Source organism: Lolium perenne, chromosome 2, assembly GCF_019359855.2.
Source record: "Lolium perenne isolate Kyuss_39 chromosome 2, Kyuss_2.0, whole genome shotgun sequence".
Lineage (NCBI taxonomy): Eukaryota > Viridiplantae > Streptophyta > Magnoliopsida > Poales > Poaceae > Lolium > Lolium perenne.
In genome coordinates, this window is record NC_067245.2 from 267,087,018 (window position 1) to 267,107,890 (window position 20,873).

The window sequence follows — 20,873 nt, forward strand, 5'->3', positions numbered from 1 at the left end:
ACCAAAGAAGCTAAAGGAATATTATTTGGATCAACATGTGCTTTACCATTAACAAGAATAGACATAATAGTATCGATCTTATCACTCAAAGAGGAGGATTCTTCGATAGAATTTACCTTCTTACCTTGTGAAGCTCTCTCGGTGTCCCATTCAGAATAATTTATCATCATATCATCAAGTAGTTTTTTTGCAGCCCCCAAAGTAATGGACATAAAGGTAACTCCAGCAGCTGAATCCAGGAGATTTCTTGAAGAAAAATTCAGTCCTGCATAATTTTTTTGGATGATCATCCAAGTAGTCAGTCCATGAGTGGGACAATTCTTTACCAAAGATTTCATTCTTTCCCAAGCTTGAGCAACATGGTCATTATCAAATTGTCTAAATTTCATTATGTCGCTTCTCAAAGATACAATCTTAGCAGGGGATATTATTTTCCAATAAAAGCATCTTTGCATTTAACCCAAGAATCAATACTATTTCTAGGCAAAGATAGCAACCAATCTTTAGCTCTACCTCTCAAAGAGAAAGGAAACAATTTCAGTTTTATAATGTCAACATCTACATCTTTATAGTTTTGCATCTCACAAAGTTCAATAAAATTATTAAGGTGAGAAGCGGCATCTTCAGTACTAATACCAGAAAATTTCACGTTCAGAACAAGATTGAATAAAGCAGGTTTAATTTCATAGAAGGCTGCTTCAGGAAGGTGGAGCAATAGTTGTACAAAATAAAATCATTGTTATTTGTGCTAGTAAAGTCACACAACTTAGTATTTTCAGCGGAACCCATTTTAGCAAAATTAAAACTAAGTAACATAAAGAACAACTATAATAGAAACTAATATATTTTTGTGTTTTTGATATAATGACAACTATAAACGAAACTATTTTTTATTTTTTTGATATAATCAAGAAAAAAACAAAAAAAAGTAAACTAAGCAAAACAATAACAAAGTAAAGAGATTGGAGATGACAGACTCCCCTTGCAGAAATCCTCTTTCTCCCCGGCAACGGCGCCAGAAATTTTGTTGGTGCTCCGGGGACGGTGCCAGAAAATCTTGGTGGCGGTTGTTGTGGAAACGGTTGGGAAACCCGAAGAGGAAGGTGTGATGAGCACCGCATCAAATTTTCCCTCAGTAAGAACTGAGACTTATCGACCAGTAGGAGAAAGGCGTGACTTCTGAAGGTGTTGCTAGCTGACTAGTGGCAGGGCGCACTATCGGCGCCAGCAACAACATGGAACCTGCACACAACACAACCAAAGTACTTTGCCCCAACTTACAGTGTGGTTTTCAATCTCACCGGTTTGCTGAACATAAAGGATTAGACGTATCGAGTGGAAAGAGATATTTGCAGTAATTAAAGAGAACAAAGCTTTGCAGTAAGTAAACAGAGCAGGATTGCAGTGGATGAATTTATCAGTGTAAAGGAAAGAACCGGGATCCACAGTTCACTAGAGGTGTCTCTCCATAAAGATAAATAACATGCTGGTAAACAAATTACAGTTTGGCAATTGACAGAATATCGACCATACATGACAAGATGATTACTATGAGATTCGTTTGGGCATTACAACATAATACATAGACCGTAATCTAACTGCGTCTATGACTAATAATCCACCTATCGGTTATCGTCCGAACCCCTTCCAGTATTAAGTTGCAAGCAACAGATTATCGCATTAAGCAATGTGTGTAAAGTAAACAATAGAATTACACTTGGATAAAACATTTCTGTTTTCTCCCTAGTAGCAACAACACATGTACAATCTTAGAAGTTATTTTCACTCTTCTAGAACACTAGAGGCATGAGCCTACTATCGAGCATAAATACCCCCTCTTGGAGTCACAAGCATCTACTTGGCCAGAGTATCTACTAGCAATGGAGAGCATGCAATATCACAAATAACATATGACAAGAATATATAATCGACCTTAACATAGTATACAAATTCATGAGATCCCAGCAAACACAACATGTAGCATTACATAAGGATGATCTTGATCATGTAGGGCAGCTCACAAGATCTATACATGAGGCACAAATTGGAGAAGACAACCATCTAGCTACTGCTATGGACTCATAGTCCAGGGATGAACTACTCACGCATCACTTCGGAGGCAAGCATGGCGATGTAGATGCCTCCGGCGATGATTTCCCCCTCCGACAGCGTGCGAGAAGAGCTTCAGAACCCTCCCGAGATGGGTTCTGCAATGGCGGCCGCGACGGAACTTTTCGTGGATGGAGGCTTGGGTATTCAGGGTTTTCCCGAGATCGTGAATAAATAGGCGAAGGGGTGATGTCGGTGGAGGCCAGGGTGTCCCACACCACCCCTAGGCGCGGGCCAGGGTCAGGCCGCGCCTAGGGCTGGCGTCGCCGCCCTGCTGCCCCCCTTCGACTCCCCTCTGGACTCTCTCTTCATTACGGTAAAATATTGACTTCGGATTTTGTTTCGTCCAATTCCGAGAATATTTCCTGTACAACTTTTCTGAAATACAAAACATTAGGAAACAGGGAACTGACACTATGGCATATTGTTAATAGGTTAGTGCCAGAAAATGTATAAAAATGCAACGAAATGTGAGCTAAACATATATAAATTTTTGTAAAACAAGCATGGAGCATCAAAAATTATAGATACGTTTGAGACATATCACTGGTACAAGCATATGATTTATGGAGAATATTATATGCTCCAGGTTTTGATAATATATGCTCCAGGTTTTGAAAAACAGCTGTAGTGCTAGCAGTATATGGGCATTTCCAAGTTCTTTTCATTTGTTCTGTGAGCATTTCATTTCTTCTGTGAGCATTTCATTTTCGTCTAATATATACATTTTAGTGCTGCTGTATTAAGAAATAGTCTGGATCTATATGATGAAATGCTACAGGTTTAATATCTACCAGTACTTGGAATATATGATGATGAATGTGTGGTGATGATGCTACTCCCTACTATTTGATGTTGGACAATTACACTGATAAGAACATATATAGGCTTGTTATCTTAGCCTAGACAATGATGCATAGGGTGAGGCACAAATTTGTAAACTAAGAACAAATACTATGACTTGGCTTTTAATTCTCTGATTGTGAACAACACCTCTCTTCAAGAACGAGAGAAATAATCCTTCAAATCCTCCTAGGCAAGGTCTAGTTGAAGGGTAGATGGATTTGACCACTTTTATTTATTCCCTGGTGTGAGCTTGCTGGTTTGATAGATGTGGCTTTGTTGTGGCTATGTAATACTTGGTTGCCTTGCTCTATAAGCTTGTATGCTTGTTTATGGTGGCCTGGGTGTTGGATATAGATGATCATTGATCATCTGACTTTTATTTATGTGTGGTGCAATATGATGATATCCAGCACATGCATGGTTAGAATTGATGTTGGACAATTACACGGATAAGAACATATATAGGCTTGTTATCTTAGCCTAGCCAATGATGCATTGGCTGAGGCATAAATTTGTAAACTAAGAACTAATACTATGACTTGGCTTTTAATTCTATGTGATGATTGTGAACAACACCTCTGTTCAAGACTGAGAGAAATAATCCTTCAAATCCTCCTTGTCGATGATTAGAATGTTTGGTCACCCGTACATTCTGGGGTGGGGCCAGTGAACCTGGTGCGATGGCACAAATATCAATCTCTTGTGCATCCTACTTGGCTTCGCTGACCCTATCCCTGAATATTAATATTTGTTTCGACCAACAAAGTATGAGGCATGCTATTTAGTTGATACTACTTGGCTCATATTTGAGTTGGCATTCTTCGTTTATTTTGGTCTTTCTTCCATTTTAGTACCGATGATTAGAATGTTTGGTCACATGTACACTCGGGGGTGGTGCAAGCGAGCCTGGTGTGATGACACAAATATCAATCTCTTGTGCATCCTACCCGGCCTCACTTACACCATTCCTGAATGTTAATATTTGTTTAGACCAACAAAGTATGAGGCATATGCTATCTAGTTGATACTACTTGGCTCATATTTGAGTTGGCATTCTTCATTAACTTTGGTCTTTCTTCCATTTTTGTGCCGATGATTAAAATGCTTGGTCACTCGTACACTCTGGAGTGGAGCCAGTGAGCCTGGTGTGATGGCATAGATATCAATCTCTTGTGCATCCTACCTGGCCTCAGTGACTCCATCCTTGAATGTTAATATTTGTTTCGACCAACAATGTATGAGGCATTTATTTATTCGATCCCAGTTGGCCTTCTTCGTTTATTTTGGTCTTTCTTTGAGATAGTGTCGATGATTAGAATGTTTGGTCACCGTACACTCTGGGGTGGCGTACGTGAGCCTGGTAAGATGGCAGAAATATCAAACTCTTGTGCATCGGACTTGGCCTCACTTACGCCATCCCTGAATGTTAATATTTTTTTACCAACAATGTATGAGGCATTTATTTATTCGATCCTAGTTGGCTCTTATTTTTGTTGACCTTCTTCGTTTATTTTGGTCTTTCTTCCATTTTAGTCACTATACACTCGGGGGCGGTGCAAGCGAGCCTGTCGGGAGAGAGGAGGGAGCAGAGGAGGAACCAAATGAAGACCACTTTCATCACGATGATGCTCGTAGTGACTCTCATCTATTTGTATCTCAAGATGATGAACTTTGTATGAATTAAGACTTGTATGTAAAAATTTGTATGAATCGAGACTATATGTGTATCTCGATCGGGCTCTAAGCAATGTGATGATGATGTTTATATTATATATGTGCAATGTACAAGCTATTTATATTATATCTGTATACTGTTGTATATAACCTGTATGTGTATAACAAGCAGTACAAAATCATGTATACATGTGACTAATTATGTGGCGCACCTATTTCTGTGGCGTACCGAGGCATAGGTGCGCCACAGAATGTCTTAATTCTATGACGCATGGGCAGGTGCACCACAGAATCCTTATTTTAATGGCGAAGATTCTGTGGCGCACCGCCCATGTGCCACAGAATATACATTTAGGTGCACCACCGATGAGCCTTTCCCTACTAGTGCATACTCCGCCTCGACTGCCTTCCTCTCCGTCCATCCGTGACCCACCTCTCCCTATACCTCAGCAAAGGCCTCGAGCACCGCGGCCTCCGCCAAGGCCTGAAGCGTTGCTGCCACCGCCTCCTCTCCACCCCCTTTACGAACGGGCCAAACCGCTCCTCGCAGGCCTCGACATATGTTGCGGTTTCCTCCGCATCGAACACCTCCATGATGATGAGCGCTGCCGCGTCGGCTTTTTTCGGGAAGTACTCACGTGCCATCTGGTTGACCCCCCCCCCCCCCCCCCCCTCGTGGCAGCGGTTCTCTTTTAGCCACGGTCAGGGGCTCAGGGCGGGAACGACAAGGCATGCATGCGGCATGCGGGTGAACCAAAGCAGGTGTTCGCGGGAAGTCGACACTGGCATTAATCACAATGGCATCCATGACCGTGGACGAAAAAACATATGCGTTCGTGGCCCGGCCCAAACAGATTGAAACAGACACTTTTGGTGTTCGAAATTTGTCAAGCCGTTAGAGATGCCCTAAACATATGGTAAAATGGTACAATACAATGAAGTTTTACATTACATGTGCTATTCTATTTCATATAGTATTATTCAGTCTGACGTGAATACATACATGTGTTTACAATTACAAGGTAAAATCTCTTGTTATATTTCTAGAAAACAAATCAAGGGAAAAAAAACTGCATGAGCCGAAACCCACAGAACAGTAACGGTTACCCTTTACGCCTACACTCAAATTGGGCCTTTTGCATTGGCCCAAACGAAGCACCAATTCGCAACTCACAACTCACAGGCCCTCGTCTCATTCCGAGCCGATCTTTCCCCATGGCTCTAGCGTGTGCATCTCAGGTGCGCCGCCTTCTCCTGTCCAGGGCCGGAGCTCCGGCGAGATTCTTCCACCTCCAGCCGTACCAAGGTATCCTCCTCTCCGGAAACGTAGTGTTCTTTTCTCGTGGTTCGATTGGTGACTGAAGTTGTGTTCTTGTGCGCAGCCAAGGTCGGCGCGGTGGTTTTCCTGAATGGGGTAGGGAAGGGAGTGGATACGCACGCCGCGAAGGTTGAGGAGGCGGTCGGCGGCGACCTGCTCAAGACCCGCGAGCTCCCACTCAAGAAGGCCGACGCCCCCTGGAAGAATGTGCCTCGTCGACGTTCCAAGCGTTCCTTTGTGAGTTCTTTGGACTAGAGTTTAGGAACACCCGGGAGCATATGTCCCCAGTTTTAAATTTCGTTTAAATACACATTCAAAATATTAAAAAATTCAGACACAAAATTTAATAGGTACATCTTAAAATTCTACACGCCACAAAGTCGTTCGACGGAAAACCGACATTTTTAGTGTCATGTATAAAAAAGTCAAATTTTGATGTAAAAAGGGTTGTCTAATTGACGTTTTTTTTTGTCTTTTTCACACAAGTCACAAAAAATATCATTTTTTGCAAAATTTAATGTGGGCACGTAGAATGTTAACAAGTAAGCGTGAAAATTTTTTGTTCGAATTTTTTTGACATTTCTAAATGTTTTTTCGGTGGCAGGAGCATATGCTCCCATGTGCCGAATTGAATTTCTGATCGCTTGATTGGTATCTTGCTATGTTAGTTTCCTGGTTTTCGGGCATCTGGTGGTGTAGAGGTAATCTTTAATTAAGCTTTGTGGGGCTTGAAAATATTCATTGGATTTGTTTGATACTGTTAGATTATTAAATCATTTTTACATAGGGGGGCTAGTGTATCTATATCAGCTTATGCGTCGTTGGAAACTTAGAGAATCTCCAACGGGCGCGCAAAATTTCGGCGAGCTATACCTCCCTTCCGACGCGCTGTAAATGTTTGCCGCGCGCTTTGCCGAACTTAGCCCCGCCGGACGCGCCAAAATGCAGCGCATGCGCGGGCGGTAAAATTGGGCCTCCTTCGGACGCTCTAAAATACAGCGCGCGCCGCCACGCGAACGGCTAGTTTTTTGTATATCGTTTGAAACGGATCAACCAAATCAAATAAAATTACGAAAATTTAACTGAAAATTACGAAATATATTAAAAGTTCGACAAATACCGACATTTTATTTAAACTAAACTAAACTAAACTACTCGGACTCCTCCCAATCGAAGTCCGACGATCCGCTAGTCGGAGTCGTGTCGGAGACCGGAGTGGTCGTCCACTCAAAGGAGGAGGAGGAGGTGGGCATGTTCGTCGACGGTTCGGCGCCTCTCTTCTTCTCCTCCGCCCTCTTCGCCCTCCGCGCCGCCTTCTCCGCCCTCTGCGCCTTCCTCACCGCCGACTCAGCGCGGCGCCTGTCGCGGTCGGCCTTCTTCTTCGCCGCCGCCTTCGCCTTGGCCTCCTTCTTTTGCGCGTAAAATGCCTCCATGGCGGCGACGTCCAACGGGAACGCGTGCGCCCACTCGAGGCGCAGGCGCTCGTCCTGCTCCGCCACACGCAGGCGCTGCTCGGTCGTGACGGCCGGCGATGGCGGCGTGAGCATCTCCGCCTGCTCGCGCGTCCAAACATCGTTGAAATTCATTTGGTGGCGGGGCCGGCCGAGGCGCCACGCGACGGTGTCGTAGGCCCGCGCCGCCTCATGCGCGGTGTCGAAGGTTCCGAGTCGGATCCGCTCCTCGCCGGAGCGGATCTCCGCGTCGAAGCGGCCGCTTGGCCGCGCGCGGACGCCGCGGTAGCCGGAGGCGGAGAGGCGGTGCGGAGGCATCTTGCCGGCGGAGGCGGAGCGTCGGCGCGGAAGGTGGACACGCGGTGGAGAGAGGGAGAGAGAGAGAGACGGCAGAGGTGGACACGCGGAATCTTCAGCGGTTGGTGTGCGCGCGTCGCTTCGCCTTTATAGCGCACGCGGCAGCGGACACGGCAAGTTTCCCGCGCGGGATGACGCAAAAGCGCGGACGCGGCAAAATTTTTACCGCGCGCCATTTTCCCGCTTCCGCTGGGGGTTCGCGCGGGCGCCCGCGCGCGCCAAACTGATGGTTTTTTTGCCGCTCGCGCGTTTTGCCGCGCCTGTTGGAGATGTTCTTATTACCACTTCCATTCCTGACAAGATATGGCCCGTCTAAATGTGTTGAGAGACTGTTCGTGAATTTAACCGATGGAGAAAATCTGTTAGTGGTAGCATCTCTTTTCATCAACCCATGTCCAAGCAGAGACTGGATTTTTAGAGCACCTGCGCACGGCGCACCCGTATCTGTACCCTCCATCATGGTATCAAGGGTGCTAACTGAGTTTGTCTTTTTGCTATTGAGCTTCCTCTCCAGCAGAGAATCTCTGTCAAAAGCTATCTCCTCTCTGTTGTAGTTGCACTGTTTCTTCTTGTCTCTTCCTCCAACGCCTCTCTCTGTGAGTTTCTTCCAAGTTTTCTCTCTCCCTCTCATCATGCTGCGACTGCATCTTTTTTCTTTACTCTCTCAAAACGCATGCTCTCTTTCACCTTGCTGCAACTTCTGCCACCGCAAAGCAAAAAAAGATTAGACTGCTCATAGTGGGAGTAACATAGCTAGTAACATCACACATCTCAAGACATTTTGGTGACATGGCATGCTAATAAATGAAGAAAGAGAGTGAGGTGGTAAGTAGCTATGTTACCATAACATCACACATCTCAAGACAAGATGAGTTACAACATAATAAATGATACAATGCATGACACCACATATAAGTTACTACCCACTATGAAGGTAGTAACCTAGACTAGTAACATGGCATATGTTACTAGTCTAAGTTACTCCCCACTATGACCAGCCTTATAGGAAAAGAAGAGGACGAGCCTGCTGTCTCACCGATTGGTCACATGTGACTGCTACAAGACAAAAAGATGGACAAGTCAACCCTTTTGCTACAGTAGTAACAGCCACAATTACACTAATTGTGCACGTATCCGTAGAAATGATGGACGTCGGTGATGTGCGTGCGCAGAGCACACCTGCGCTACCAAACTTTTTTCCATCCAATTACTCCCTCCGTTCAATAATTCTTGTTGAATTAAAACCGCGACAAGAATTATGGAACTGGGGAGTAGGTACTAATTAATTATTAAGGATTTTTTGATACACAATTAGCTGTGTCATTTCTGATACACTGAACTGGCCGAAGAAAATTAAGGAATAATAATATTAAGGTAATTATGTTCGAGACCTACCCATCCCCGCCGCTTGTGGCATTCCGCTCGAGAGATAACCACTATGTTGTTAAGGTTGCTAATGAACCGCTGAAGTCATTTTCACCGCGTAGAAGTATGATTCATGTATCTGTAAATACCTTCTGTCAATTGACTGACCAGACATGTGTGGATTGTTCATTTAGTCGATAATGATGTTTCCTACTCGCTCCGTTGACTTATATAATATGTTTTAGCTTTTTGTAGGTTCATCTATTTTGATATGTATCTATTCTAGCTTTAGTGTGTAGATTCACTCATTGTGGTATGTATTTAGTGAACCGAGGGAGTAGTAACTAGCCAGTCTTGGAAATTTTCTAGACAACATTTAACAACTTACGTCTTACAAACATTGGTTACATGTTTTAAGTCCGAAGTTGTACGGTCAGTGATTATAAATAATGGCAGATACAACTATATACATGCCCTGCTGAAATCAGTGAAGGTAACCTGCATTTCAAGCTCACAATGAGTTCAGGCAGCTGGAGAATTCAATAGAACTATGTTTCTATGTTCTTTTTTCATGTCGTTAAGATAAAATAATTTGTAATGTTTGAAGTGAATAATCGAATTCCCTTATTTTTCTTTCTTACGGTGATGCAGAAAAAGGTGATTTCGAGTTTTGTTCACTGGAAGGCACCAGCAGAAACCAAGAGAGTGCAATGAAGCTATGATGTGTCCACTTTGGAAACAATCTGCTGTTATTTTCCCCCATGTCTGGAGCATTGATTTGTTGTGGTGCAACTTCAATGCCAGAAGCTGAATAAAATGGTCTGACCAGGATTTTTCTGGTTATTATCTCTCGATCCCATCTTCTAGGCCTTTTGCTATTTACATGTCAACCACAAAACCTGCCAATAAAATTACCTCTTGATGGTTATTGTTACACTTATCGCCTTATGTTAACTCTTAGGTCGCGATTATAGTACAGTTGGATATAATTTTGCCTTGTTGGAGAAGCGTATCATTAGGTTCACATGAATTGCTCTGGCATAATTAGTATATGTTGTCCCAAGGAAACATACGGATCAACAGCCCACAGATCATGTTGCTGGAAACATGACACCTATAGAACATGACAAGATGATTGGTTGTATGAGAATTCTGTGCCTATGAGTATTCTTCTTTCATAAGCATTTCATACCACAGCTCAGAACTGGACGGCATTCTAGCAGTGTGGATCTGCAAGACTAACGTATAGTGGCCTGATAATGGAGAGTACAGGTAGAATCACTCACCATATTTTCTCCAGCGAAAGAAATGAGGAAAATAAGGCAACTAGCATCACCCAGCGGTTTGCGTCAACCCAAATCCCCCATAATGATCCTGCACGAAGCATATCTGAAGCTCAACTGAAAGATAGTAACGGAGTACACTAAAAATTGTTCTTTATGTGTTCAACCCTCGGTTCATCTTGTAATATGAGCAATGAATTCCTCGAGGTCTTTGTGGGACGAGCCACCGTCGGCCACGGAGGCGCAGATGGACTCGCCAAGCTTCTCTGCACGCTTCCTCATTTGCAGTCCTTCCTCGGAGACCATGGCCTTCTCGATGACCTCCTGGATGGCCTCGGACGGTACCACTGCGCTGCGCTTCTCCAATGGCCGCACCAGAAGGCCGGCCTTGAGGTACTTGCAGATAAGCTCCGCGTCCCACGGCTGGTCGGAGTGCATCGGCCAGGCAAGGATCGGCTTACCGTAGCTGAGGCTCTCCATGGTGGAGTTCCAGCCGCAGTGGCTCATGAACGCCGCCGTGGCATCGTGCGCCAGGATCTCCAGCTGCGGCGCCCACCCGGTGATCACCACCCCGGTTCCCTCGGTTTGCGTGGTGAACTCGGACAGCATCGTGGCGTGCGGGCTCTCGGCCTCGGCGCCTTCCTCCTCCTGTACTACGTCGGTGACGCCGTGGTCGGCGTCTCGGAGTACCCAGATGAACCGCTGCTTGCTGTCACGCAGCGCCGCCCCGATCTCCGCGGCTTGCTCGGCCAGCAGCGAGGACGTGGTGCCGAACGACACGTACAACACCGACGCCGGCGGCTGCCTGTCGAGCCAGTCGAGGCACTCGTGCCGCGCCTGCCCCGGCGTCTTCGCGCTCGCGTCGAGCAGTGGGTTCAGTGGCCCGACGGCGAAGATCCTCTGGCCGGTGTACTCCGGACTCTTGGCTTCCTCGTCAATGAACTCGCCCTCGAGGGCCCGGCAGGTGTTCAGGACCATGCCTCCAACGGCCGCTCCCCGGCAGTCCTCCCACGTCCTCACGATATACTCGATGAACTCCTCCGACATACAAACATCGACGGGGTGGAAGACCATGCCGTGGTCGCGCAGGAGCCGGTGTCCGGCGTCCTTGATCCCGACGTTGTAGGACACGGCCACGCACTGCATGCAGAACGCCTCGCAGTTCGGCAGGCGCGCCGCCTCGGCCGCGGCGAAGGAGCTCAGGCGGTCGTACAGGACGACGACGCGGCGGTGGGAGGCGGAGACCCTCTCGAGGAGGCCGGCGAGCGGGGCACGCGCGTGGGCGACGAAGGCGTCCAGCAGGGGCATCATGTGGGACGGGAAGGACGTGGGGACGGTCGGGTCGGGCGGCGGGTGCTCGTACGCGGGGAGGTCGAGGTCGTGGAACCGGATGGAGCAGACGGCGCGCGGATCCCACCCGTGCACGCGCGCGCGAGCCTGCCGGACGTGCGGCGCCGGAGCGGCGTAGTGCACGGGCAGCCCGCACGCCGCGAGACGCAGCGACAGGTGCAGGAGCGTGTTCAGGTGGCCCTGCGCGGGGAAAGGCACCGCCACCACTGCGACGGACTCCATCTCCATGGGGATCGATCGAGTTACAGTGGGCACACTTCTCAGCTCTCAGGAACGATTGCGCCTCCGTGCAGCTGAGCTGAGCATGCCCCAAAACGAAATACTAGTACTATATACACAGTCGAGATGTTACCGTGCCCAGCTGGCTGTTGACCAGCGAATTGACGATGGCCTCGGTATATCTCAATATCTGCGACCTGGAATTTTCTAGCCGCTGTTTAGAATTTTTTGTTTTGTTTCATACTCTACTTGTAGAGTAGTCACCAACTCCCAGTGTGGTCTTTGGGTTGACGGAAGACAAGTATAGTAAGCCCTATGGAACATTCCCTGACAGATGGGATAAGTCATTTTGCTTGGAATATAGTAGCAGTCCTGAGGATCCGGCCAATTGTTTCCATATGAACAACGAAAGTACTACGAATGTCCTATGTATGAATAGTCTATCTATATCTTCTTAGATATTTAGTGTAAAGACTAGGAACTTTGTTATGCGTCATAGGAAACTTATTACCACTTCCATTCCTGACAAGATATGGCCCGTCTAAATGTGTTGAGACTTGAGAGACTGTTCGTGAATTAACTGATGGAGAAAATCTGTTAGAGCATGTCTAACATGTTGAAATATTGGACCCACGTTTAGTGGCACATACTAGATTTCAGATTTCCCTATAAATCTCAAAGCCCACATAGTGGCAGTCTTGTGAGTTTGAGCCCAAGTTGATGGCAGCTCACTAGGGAGTGGCAAGAGGTGGAAAGTTTAGTCCCACATGGAAAGTTGGGAGGAAGTTAGACCACCTTATAAGGTGGGTTGTTCCACCACTAGTAAGTGAGTAAGAATAGGAGTGGTTCACGCGCGCTCCTCCTCCTCGCTCGTCTCGACACGACACGACACGCGCTCGTGGTGAGTGGATTGAGCCTCGAGCCAAGAATTTCCTTTCTTTTTGCAGTTCAGGAAAACGAATCGAATAGAGTCCTAGACGGACGCGTCGCAGTTAGTCGGTTCGGGTCGCTCCAGGGCCGTGGGCTATCTGTAACCGACTCGAAAACGTGCGCGCGACGTGGGCGTGCCCCACGTTTGCCTAGGGTTTCCTGAGCCTACATAATCTCTTGCCCGGCTACCGCAGAAACACATTCAATACACGAGTTAGGTTTTCCACCTCTCTCTGCTTGCGCCGCCATCGTAGCCTACTCCATCTCGCGCGTCGACGTGCATCGGCAAACGGGAGAGCGGGTCTCCGGAACCGCTCGTCCTTGCGATCCTGTACGGGAGAGGGCGAATTAGGTTTTTGGGAAGCGCTCCGCGCGACTGCTCAAGCTCTTCATCACGGGTCGCCTTCTGTCCAAGTCGGGCGGTGCTGCCTACCGTCGTCTTCAATGCCGTCTACTTCGACCCGTCGTCCCTGTTGTCAACAACGTTGTCATCAACAACGTTACTGCTGCGACATCATCTGCTACACCTCCACCGCCACCTCCACCAGATCGGTACGTGCGACATATCTCGATCTGTTTGCTGATGGATGCTTTATCGTTTGCGCTACTGCTACTAATGTTGATTAATGCATCTAGTATGTTCGAGTTTCACATGTTAGCAGTTGCTGTCATTATGTTTTATATTCTAGAATTAATCATGGAAATTGTGCCTGATTATCCAACAATCCAAAAACCTAATTGTAGGCAATTTCTTGAGTTAACAATGGATGGTTTTGCTGATGCACTGAGGCCGGATAAGTTTACCGGTGTGCACTTTAAGAGGTGGCAGGTTAAGGCCACGCTCTGGCGTACTCATCTTTAAGTGTTCGAAGTTAGTGATGGTTTACCTGAAGGAACTATATCTGACCAAGATCAGAACAAGTTCAAGGAAAACAATACTCTCTTCATCGGATGCGTTCTGAGTATTCTTGTTGATCGTCTGTGTGATGTGTACATGCACATAATAGATGGTAAAGAGCTCTGGGATGCACCGAATGCTAAATTCGGTGCAACCGATGCAGGCAGTGAACTGTACATCATGGAGAGCTTCCATGACATCAGGATGGTAAACAACCGTTCTGTAGTCGAACAAGCTCATGAGATACAGTGCATTGCGAAAGAGCTTGAACTCCTTAAGTGTGCCTTACCTGACAAGTTTGTGGCTGGATGCATCATCGCTAAGTCGCCCCCTTCATGGAGGAACTTTGCCACAACTCTCAAACACAAGAGACATGAGATATCAGTTGAAAATCTGATAGCGCCTCTTGATGTTGAGGAGAAAGCTCGGGCTAAGGATAATACTGAGAAAGGAGAGGGTCGGTCTAGCGCCAACATGATGTAGAAGAAACCCTACAACAAGAACAAAGGGAATAACAAGCCATCCTTCAATAAACCTATGAAGACTACAACCTTCAAGAAGAAGAAGATGATAAACAAAGCTGACCGCTAGCAATGCTGATGGGTACGGTAATCACTTTACTGTTCTTTCGGTATTTCAATCTCCATGTTGGTGGATTGATACAGGTGCTAATGTTCATGTGTGTGCTGATATATCCATGTTCACTTCTTACCAGGTCGCCCGGGATTCTTCCGTCTTGATGGGGAATGGGTCACATGCATCTGTTCGTGGTGTTGGCATGGTAGATCTGAAGTTCACTTCGGGGAAGATCGTGTAGCTGAGGAACGTGCAGCATGTCCCTACTATGAACAAGAATCTCGTTAGCGGCTCCCTTCTATGCATAGATGGGTTTAAGGTTATTTTATAGTCGAATAAAGTAGTTGTTTCCAAGTTTGGGCAATTTATTGGTAAAGGCTATGAGTGCGGAGGCTTGTTCCGCTTTTCGCTTTCGGATTTCAGTAATAAGTCTGTGAACCATATTTGTAGCAATGTTAGTGATGATATCAGTGTTTGGCATTCTCGTTTATGTCACATTAATTTTGGTTTAATGTCTCGGCTATCCAGTTTGAGTTTAATTCCAAATTTCACCATTGCCAAAGGTTCTAAGTGTCATAGTTGTGTGTAATCAAAGCAACCTCGGAAGCCTCACAAGGCAGCCGAGGAGAGTAACTTGGCACCTCTAGAACTCATACATTCTGATCTATGTGAGATGAATGGTGTGTTGACAAAAGGTGGAAAGAGATATTTCATGACATTGATTGATGATGCGACTAGATTTTGCTATGTTTATTTGTTGCGAACCAAAGATGAAGCTTTCGACTACTTTAAAATTTATAAGGCTGAAGTTGAAAATCAACTAGAGAGAAAGATCAAGCGTCTTAGGTCGGATCGTGGTGGTGAATATTTTCCTAAAACCTTTGATGAATTCTGTGAGGAACATAGCATTTTCAGTAAAAAGGATCTGAGCATTTTAAGTGTTCATAATTATTGTATTGTAACAAGTAACTATTCTTTTTGGTTGTATTACTTGCAATTTTTAGTTTCCAAAATTAAAAATAATCATATGGTTGCACTTTTTTGAATTGCACCCTAGTTGCACTTTTTTCTTTCAAGTTTAAAACATGTGTGCTTAAAAGTTGCAAAATAATCTTGTGTACCAATAAATTAGTGTGATGTCTATTTTTTTATAAAACTTTATTTTGGCCAGTTTTGCCTTATAGCTAGTTACACTAGTAGTTGCACATTTTCAGAATGTGCAACTTGTATTTTTGTAGTTCACAAAGAATATTTTGTTATTGAATATGATCCTCATATTATTATAGCACTTCATTTTTTTCTACTTCTGTATTTTTCTGTCCAAAACATGCATTTTTAGGTGATAATGATTATTTATTTTTCTATCTGAAACATTAGTTTTTCTCACTTTTATTTGGTAAACTAAGTCAAAAAGGTGGGTGGTAATTTAAAATAAATCTTTTCCTTTTGCTAGTTCTTAGTCGACTGAGAATTAACTTATATGTTAGTCGACTCCTAGACCATATTTGTGCATTCTAATTTGTGCTATGAGTTGCAACTAATATCTTTCTAGTTGTACATAGGGTTGTAACTGAAAAATAGTGCCACGGTCGTTTGATTGCTTTGTAATTCATACTTGCCATGACTTGCAACACGAATTGCAACTGAGAAAAATACGTTGAATCATTGGGTTGCTTCATAATTCGTGCAATTCATTAGTTGCAACTGAGATTTGTGATTGGATGCCAGGAGAGGGATGAGCCGGATAACGACCTGGAGCGGCAGGCAACACTGAGCGTGGTAGAGATGGGTAGTGGTGGTGGTGGTGTGTGTGGGTGGGAGGGGGGTAGCGTCTAGGGCAGGCCGAGCGGCCAGCGCTTGAGTTATTCGTCTATGCGATATTGTGATGTTAGGATGAAATCGATGGGTTGACCCTGTCGACCCATCAGGTCAGTCAGAGCCAGCTAAAAAATTTCAAGGCCGACACCTGCGCCCCAATGGCCCTAGAAGTTTGGGCCGGGTCCGTGACCTGACGGGTCGACCTAGCTCATTCCCATATTGAATACGGTGTGTGCTTTGGTCACCTTTTTAGCGACGAAAAACACCTCTTAGATGACAAAAATTTGTCGTGGTAGATATCAACTTTTTTTTGTGGCGTGAGAATTAACTTAAATCTCAATCGACTCCTAGACCGTAGTATTGCATTATAATTTGTCTTATGAGTTGGAACTAAGATTTTAGTAGTTGCACATAGGGTTGTAAATAAATAGTGCCATGATCCTTTGATTGCTTTGTAATTCATGCTTACCATGACTTGCAACACGAATTGCAACTGAGAAAAATACTTCGAATCATTGGGTTGCTTCGTGATTTGTGCTATTCATTAGTTGCAACTAAGATCTGTTTTTCGATGCGAGGAGAGGGATGAGTCGGGCAACGACCATGAGCGGCAGGCAACGCTGATTGTGCTAGAGATTGGTGGTGGGAGGTAGCGGCGGCGTCTAGGGCAGGCTGAGCGGCCATCGCTTGAGTTGTTCGTCTAAGCAATATTGCGATGTCGTGATGAAAAAAGGTTCAAGCCCAACCCGTGCGCCCCAATGGCCCCAAAAGTTTGGGCTAGGTCAGTGACCTGACAGGTCGACCCAGCCCATTCCCATCTTGAATATGTTGTCTGGTTTGATCACCTCTTTCGCCTAAAACCGTAAACAAAATGTTATTTTAAGGATTTATTGGATATAAGAGGTCTACTAGAGTTGCTCTTACAGGTTAGTAGGTGGCTTGTAAACAATGCAGATGTCCTTATTGAGTCACTTGAAACATCAAACCATATGGAGTGCACTGAGATAAGTATGGTCGAAGAAGCTTTCTTGTTCCGTAACTGAAACAAACCAGAGCGTACCTGCAACAAGTAGCAGACAGCCTACAGTCATCAACTGGTGTAGGTGCTTTATAGACGACTTTGTGATTCGAAGGCGACTGATCGAGTGATCGACATGACATGAGCGATGGCGATAAGAGGTAGGATTGGTAATTGTATGTATTGATGATCTGTGTTCTTGACTAAATGTTCAGAGATGTGGTGATTTCAGAAAACAAATGCTCCGAGGTTTGGAGTTTTACCTAAGTGTCACGTCAGTATGTCCCGCCTTGTATGTACTCTGAAATGGAGCTTAGCGTGGATGATGGCGTACACGCGCGCGCTTTAAGCCTTTAACTATGTTTTAGGCTACCACTGATCACCTTTGCTCGCCTTCACGGTTGGCTAATACTGGTCAAGCCAGTTAAGATCGAGTATGTACAGTAGTGCCTAGTCAACTAACTCTAAGAAATTAAATAATAAGTTGTACTAGGAGAGAAAAGATGTGAGAGAAGGTAAGTTGGCTCTCATGTAAGAGCTAGCCCTAGCACATACTTCTACGCATTTTGTGAGAGTGGATGGTTGATCATGTACCACTAAAGTAGTACTCACTGTTGTAAGCGTTAGCTATAAGATCAGCTATAGATGACATGACAATATACTAGAGTTAGTTGCTGACTCTACTATTGTTCTTGCTCTTAGCGACCTGCTTAGCTCACCTGCGTTGGTTATTGGTCCTCCGGTGGTTCACCGGCCTCCTCGTCCGGGTGAGCATAACTCATGCGGGAATGCCAGCAGCCAAGTCAGCGGCTCAATATACTACATGTCGGTGTCGCGGTACTATGACCAGTCTAGGTGCAAGGGCCACGGGTGGAGAACGTGTACCGCACCCATTCCTCCTCATCCTTTACTTACGGTTGTATCTAGGGCAGAGCCACCTGCTTCTCCTGCACCTCGTAGTCGATATCGGAGTCATCGAGGCCCTTCATGGGGCCTCGCTGGATTGACGCCGAGCATCATTCTCGTGCTCAAACTAGTGCGTCCATAGGAGCGAGTCCAGGGCGTATGTAGGGTCCTACCGCAGATCCAGCCATAGGAAGGCCATGCAATGCAAGATCTGGAGGTGGCGACAATGGCGGAGCCAGGACATCAATCATGTGTAGTCAATTGAAGCTTGTGTGGTCAAATATATGTACCTGTATGTACATTTTTTCCTACTTGAAGCTTGTATTGCCAAAATCAGTGTAGTCAATTGATTACACAGCTAAGGCATGGCTCCGGCACTGGGTGGCAAGCCAGCCCCCGCGTGGGGATGGCCGGGGCGAGAACCCTGACCTGGTTCAGATGCCACCCGTGAAGGAGATGCACATCTGGTCAGGGCAACGACACGCCTGCCTCGGTGAACTGGCGCACTACCTCCACCTCGATGTAGTCCTACCACTCGAAGCGCAACACGGGAGGTGGTCGCATTGCCCTAGACATTGGCGCGCGAAGAGGAAGTGGTGACCGCCATTGCCACCAGGGCCAGAGCTGCCGCCTCGTGGTCGTTGCGGTCGAGGCGGAACAACATGTCGCCCTTCGCCATGGCGACGAGGCCGAGGTGCGCTAGCTAGGGTTTCGTTCTTTGAAGCTTAGAGTGCTAGGTTGTGGTGGACTGGGGTGTCTTTGGAAACCGATGGGGCATGGGGATAGCGACGTGTCCCCATTAAAGAAGGACCACGTGCGGGTTGACCGTGTGGCCCTGTGTCACCTTGTCTCCATAGTTCGCGCCCCGCGTCACCTTGTCTCCATAGTTCGCTGACACGCGGGCTCTGAAATATCTAGAGAGGACAATGACAGATGCACGCTGTTCGCGACAACCGCCAAACCACCCAAAAATTGGGCTGGCTTTGCGGGCCCAGCAGACTGAAACGACCACCTCATTCATTTAAGCCAGGCGAAGAACAACGACACAATCTATCCGTATGCGGGGCACTGAAGATGGTCTGACATGGGACTTTTACACGATGCATATGTCCTTACTCAGTCACTTGAAACATCGAGTGCCATGTGGCGTGTACTAAGATAAGTACTCCCTCATACATAAATAAGTGAAACATAGAAGTACACTTTTTTATTTTCAGGCCGGTGATGGCTTCACAGATCCACAACTCAGCCCGTAAGATAATTGCGTAGGATTCTTCCTGCTAGGTACTAGATCTCTGCCCTCGCGTCACGCACAGGTAGCTGGATCATAGTCTCGGATTTGCTTACATAGAGGCAGTGAGATCCAGGGAGAGAGGAGAAAGGAGAGCAGCAGCTCGTTACAATTATCATCGATGCCTCCCTATTCTGGAACGGTGCTTTTAGTCTCCGTCATGACCTCTTCTTGGGCCACTTGGGCCATCTTCCTCTCCTGGGCTCGCCTTGCATCGCGCTTCCTGCGGTGGGTACGGCCTGGGCCCGTAGCATTCCCCCCTCCTTGAGAAGCTGCTTGACCCCAAGCAGGTGCGTCGGGGAAACGGTGGAGCAGCGCAGCCTCCGATTCCCAAGTTTTTAGTGATGAAGGAAGCAACGTCCATGACACCAGAACTTGAGGAACATAACCACGCCCATGCTTGATGAAACGTCGTTGGTGCACTACTTCAGGTTGCACAACACACAACTCATCAGTCATGAAATTGAAGGAGAGGTTTGAGTCATGGACCTGAGCTGGGGGAACCATTTTCTTCAGCTGAGATACGTGAAGAACCGGGTGAATTTGACTCCCTGCTGGTAGCTTCAGCCGGTATGCCACTTTGCCAATGCGTTCCAGTATCTCATAGGGACCAAAGTACTTGAAGGATAGTTTGTGATTAGACCTTCGAGCAACAGATGTTTGGGTGTAAGGCTGCAGTTTCATGAACACCTTGTCACCCACTTGAAAGACTCGCTCAGATCTTTTCTTGTCTTCCTGGTGCTTCATTCTTTGTTGGGCTCTCAACAGATGTTGTTGGAGAAGAATGGTTGTTTCTTGTCTCTGCTGCAACCATCCAGAAATGTCAGTGGCTGTATTAGATTGTAAGTTGCTAACCCCCAAATGTCGTGGCTTATATCCATACAAGATTTCAAATGGTGTCTTGCTCAATGCTGAATGAAAATTTGTATTATACCATTACTTAGCCAGAGGGAGCCATTTGGACCATTTCTTTGGTGAGGCATGAACTTCACATCTCAAGTATGTCTCTAGACACTGGTTAAGCTTCTCTGTTTGACCATCCGTCTGCGGGTGGTTTGATGAACTCATGTTCATCTTGATATCGGCCAGTCTGAATAGCTCTTGCCAGAGTTTACTGGTAAAAACTGGGTCTCTATCTGAGATGACCACTGAAGGAAGTCCATGCAGTCGATATACATTGTCAATGAATGTCTGAGCGACCGTGAATGCGGAGAATGGGTGTGCCAATGGTATGAAATGACCAAACTTTGTTAATTTGTCAATGACGACCAAAATGCAGTCAAATTTCCCAGATTTTGGTAGTCCTGTGACAAAATCCATACTGATAGTGTTCCAGGCCTCTGTAGGAATAGGTAGTGGGCTTAACAGACCTGGAATTTTTATGTGCTCAGACTTGGCTTGTTGACAAGTAGTACATTGTTGTACATATTTCTTGACATGTTCTTTCATATGTGGCCATGAGAA

General features: G+C 46.0%; 2 protein-coding genes across 2 annotated transcripts; one reads left to right on the top strand and one right to left on the bottom strand.

Annotated features, from left to right (window-relative positions):
- The first annotated feature begins 5,788 nt into the window (after window positions 1-5,788).
- LOC127336000 (uncharacterized) lies at window positions 5,789-10,054 on the top strand. The gene is made up of 3 exons (XM_051362739.2): window positions 5,789-5,935; window positions 6,012-6,184; window positions 9,772-10,054. Exons 1-3 carry the CDS (start codon window positions 5,845-5,847, stop codon window positions 9,832-9,834), a joined length of 327 nt encoding a protein of 108 aa, XP_051218699.1. The 5' UTR covers window positions 5,789-5,844; the 3' UTR covers window positions 9,835-10,054.
- Window positions 10,055-10,255: 201 nt separating this feature from the next.
- Window positions 10,256-12,075, bottom strand: LOC127335999 (cis-zeatin O-glucosyltransferase 1-like). The gene has a single exon (XM_051362738.2). The coding sequence runs from the start codon at window positions 11,979-11,981 to the stop codon at window positions 10,578-10,580; it is 1,404 nt and encodes a 467-aa protein (XP_051218698.1). The 5' UTR covers window positions 11,982-12,075; the 3' UTR covers window positions 10,256-10,577.
- Window positions 12,076-20,873: the final 8,798 nt, after the last annotated feature.

Excerpts from the sequence above, each read along its gene's own strand:
- LOC127335999 (XM_051362738.2), bottom strand. The coding sequence starts at position 11,981 with ATGGAGATGGAGTCCGTCGCAGTGGTGGCGGTGCCTTTCCCCGCGCAG.
- LOC127336000 (XM_051362739.2), top strand. The coding sequence starts at position 5,845 with ATGGCTCTAGCGTGTGCATCTCAGGTGCGCCGCCTTCTCCTGTCCAGG. Across the intron at positions 5,936-6,011 it reads CCACCTCCAGCCGTACCAAG|CCAAGGTCGGCGCGGTGGTT; the intron begins GTATCCTCCTCT and ends TCTTGTGCGCAG. Across the intron at positions 6,185-9,771 it reads GACGTTCCAAGCGTTCCTTT|AAAAAGGTGATTTCGAGTTT; the intron begins GTGAGTTCTTTG and ends ACGGTGATGCAG.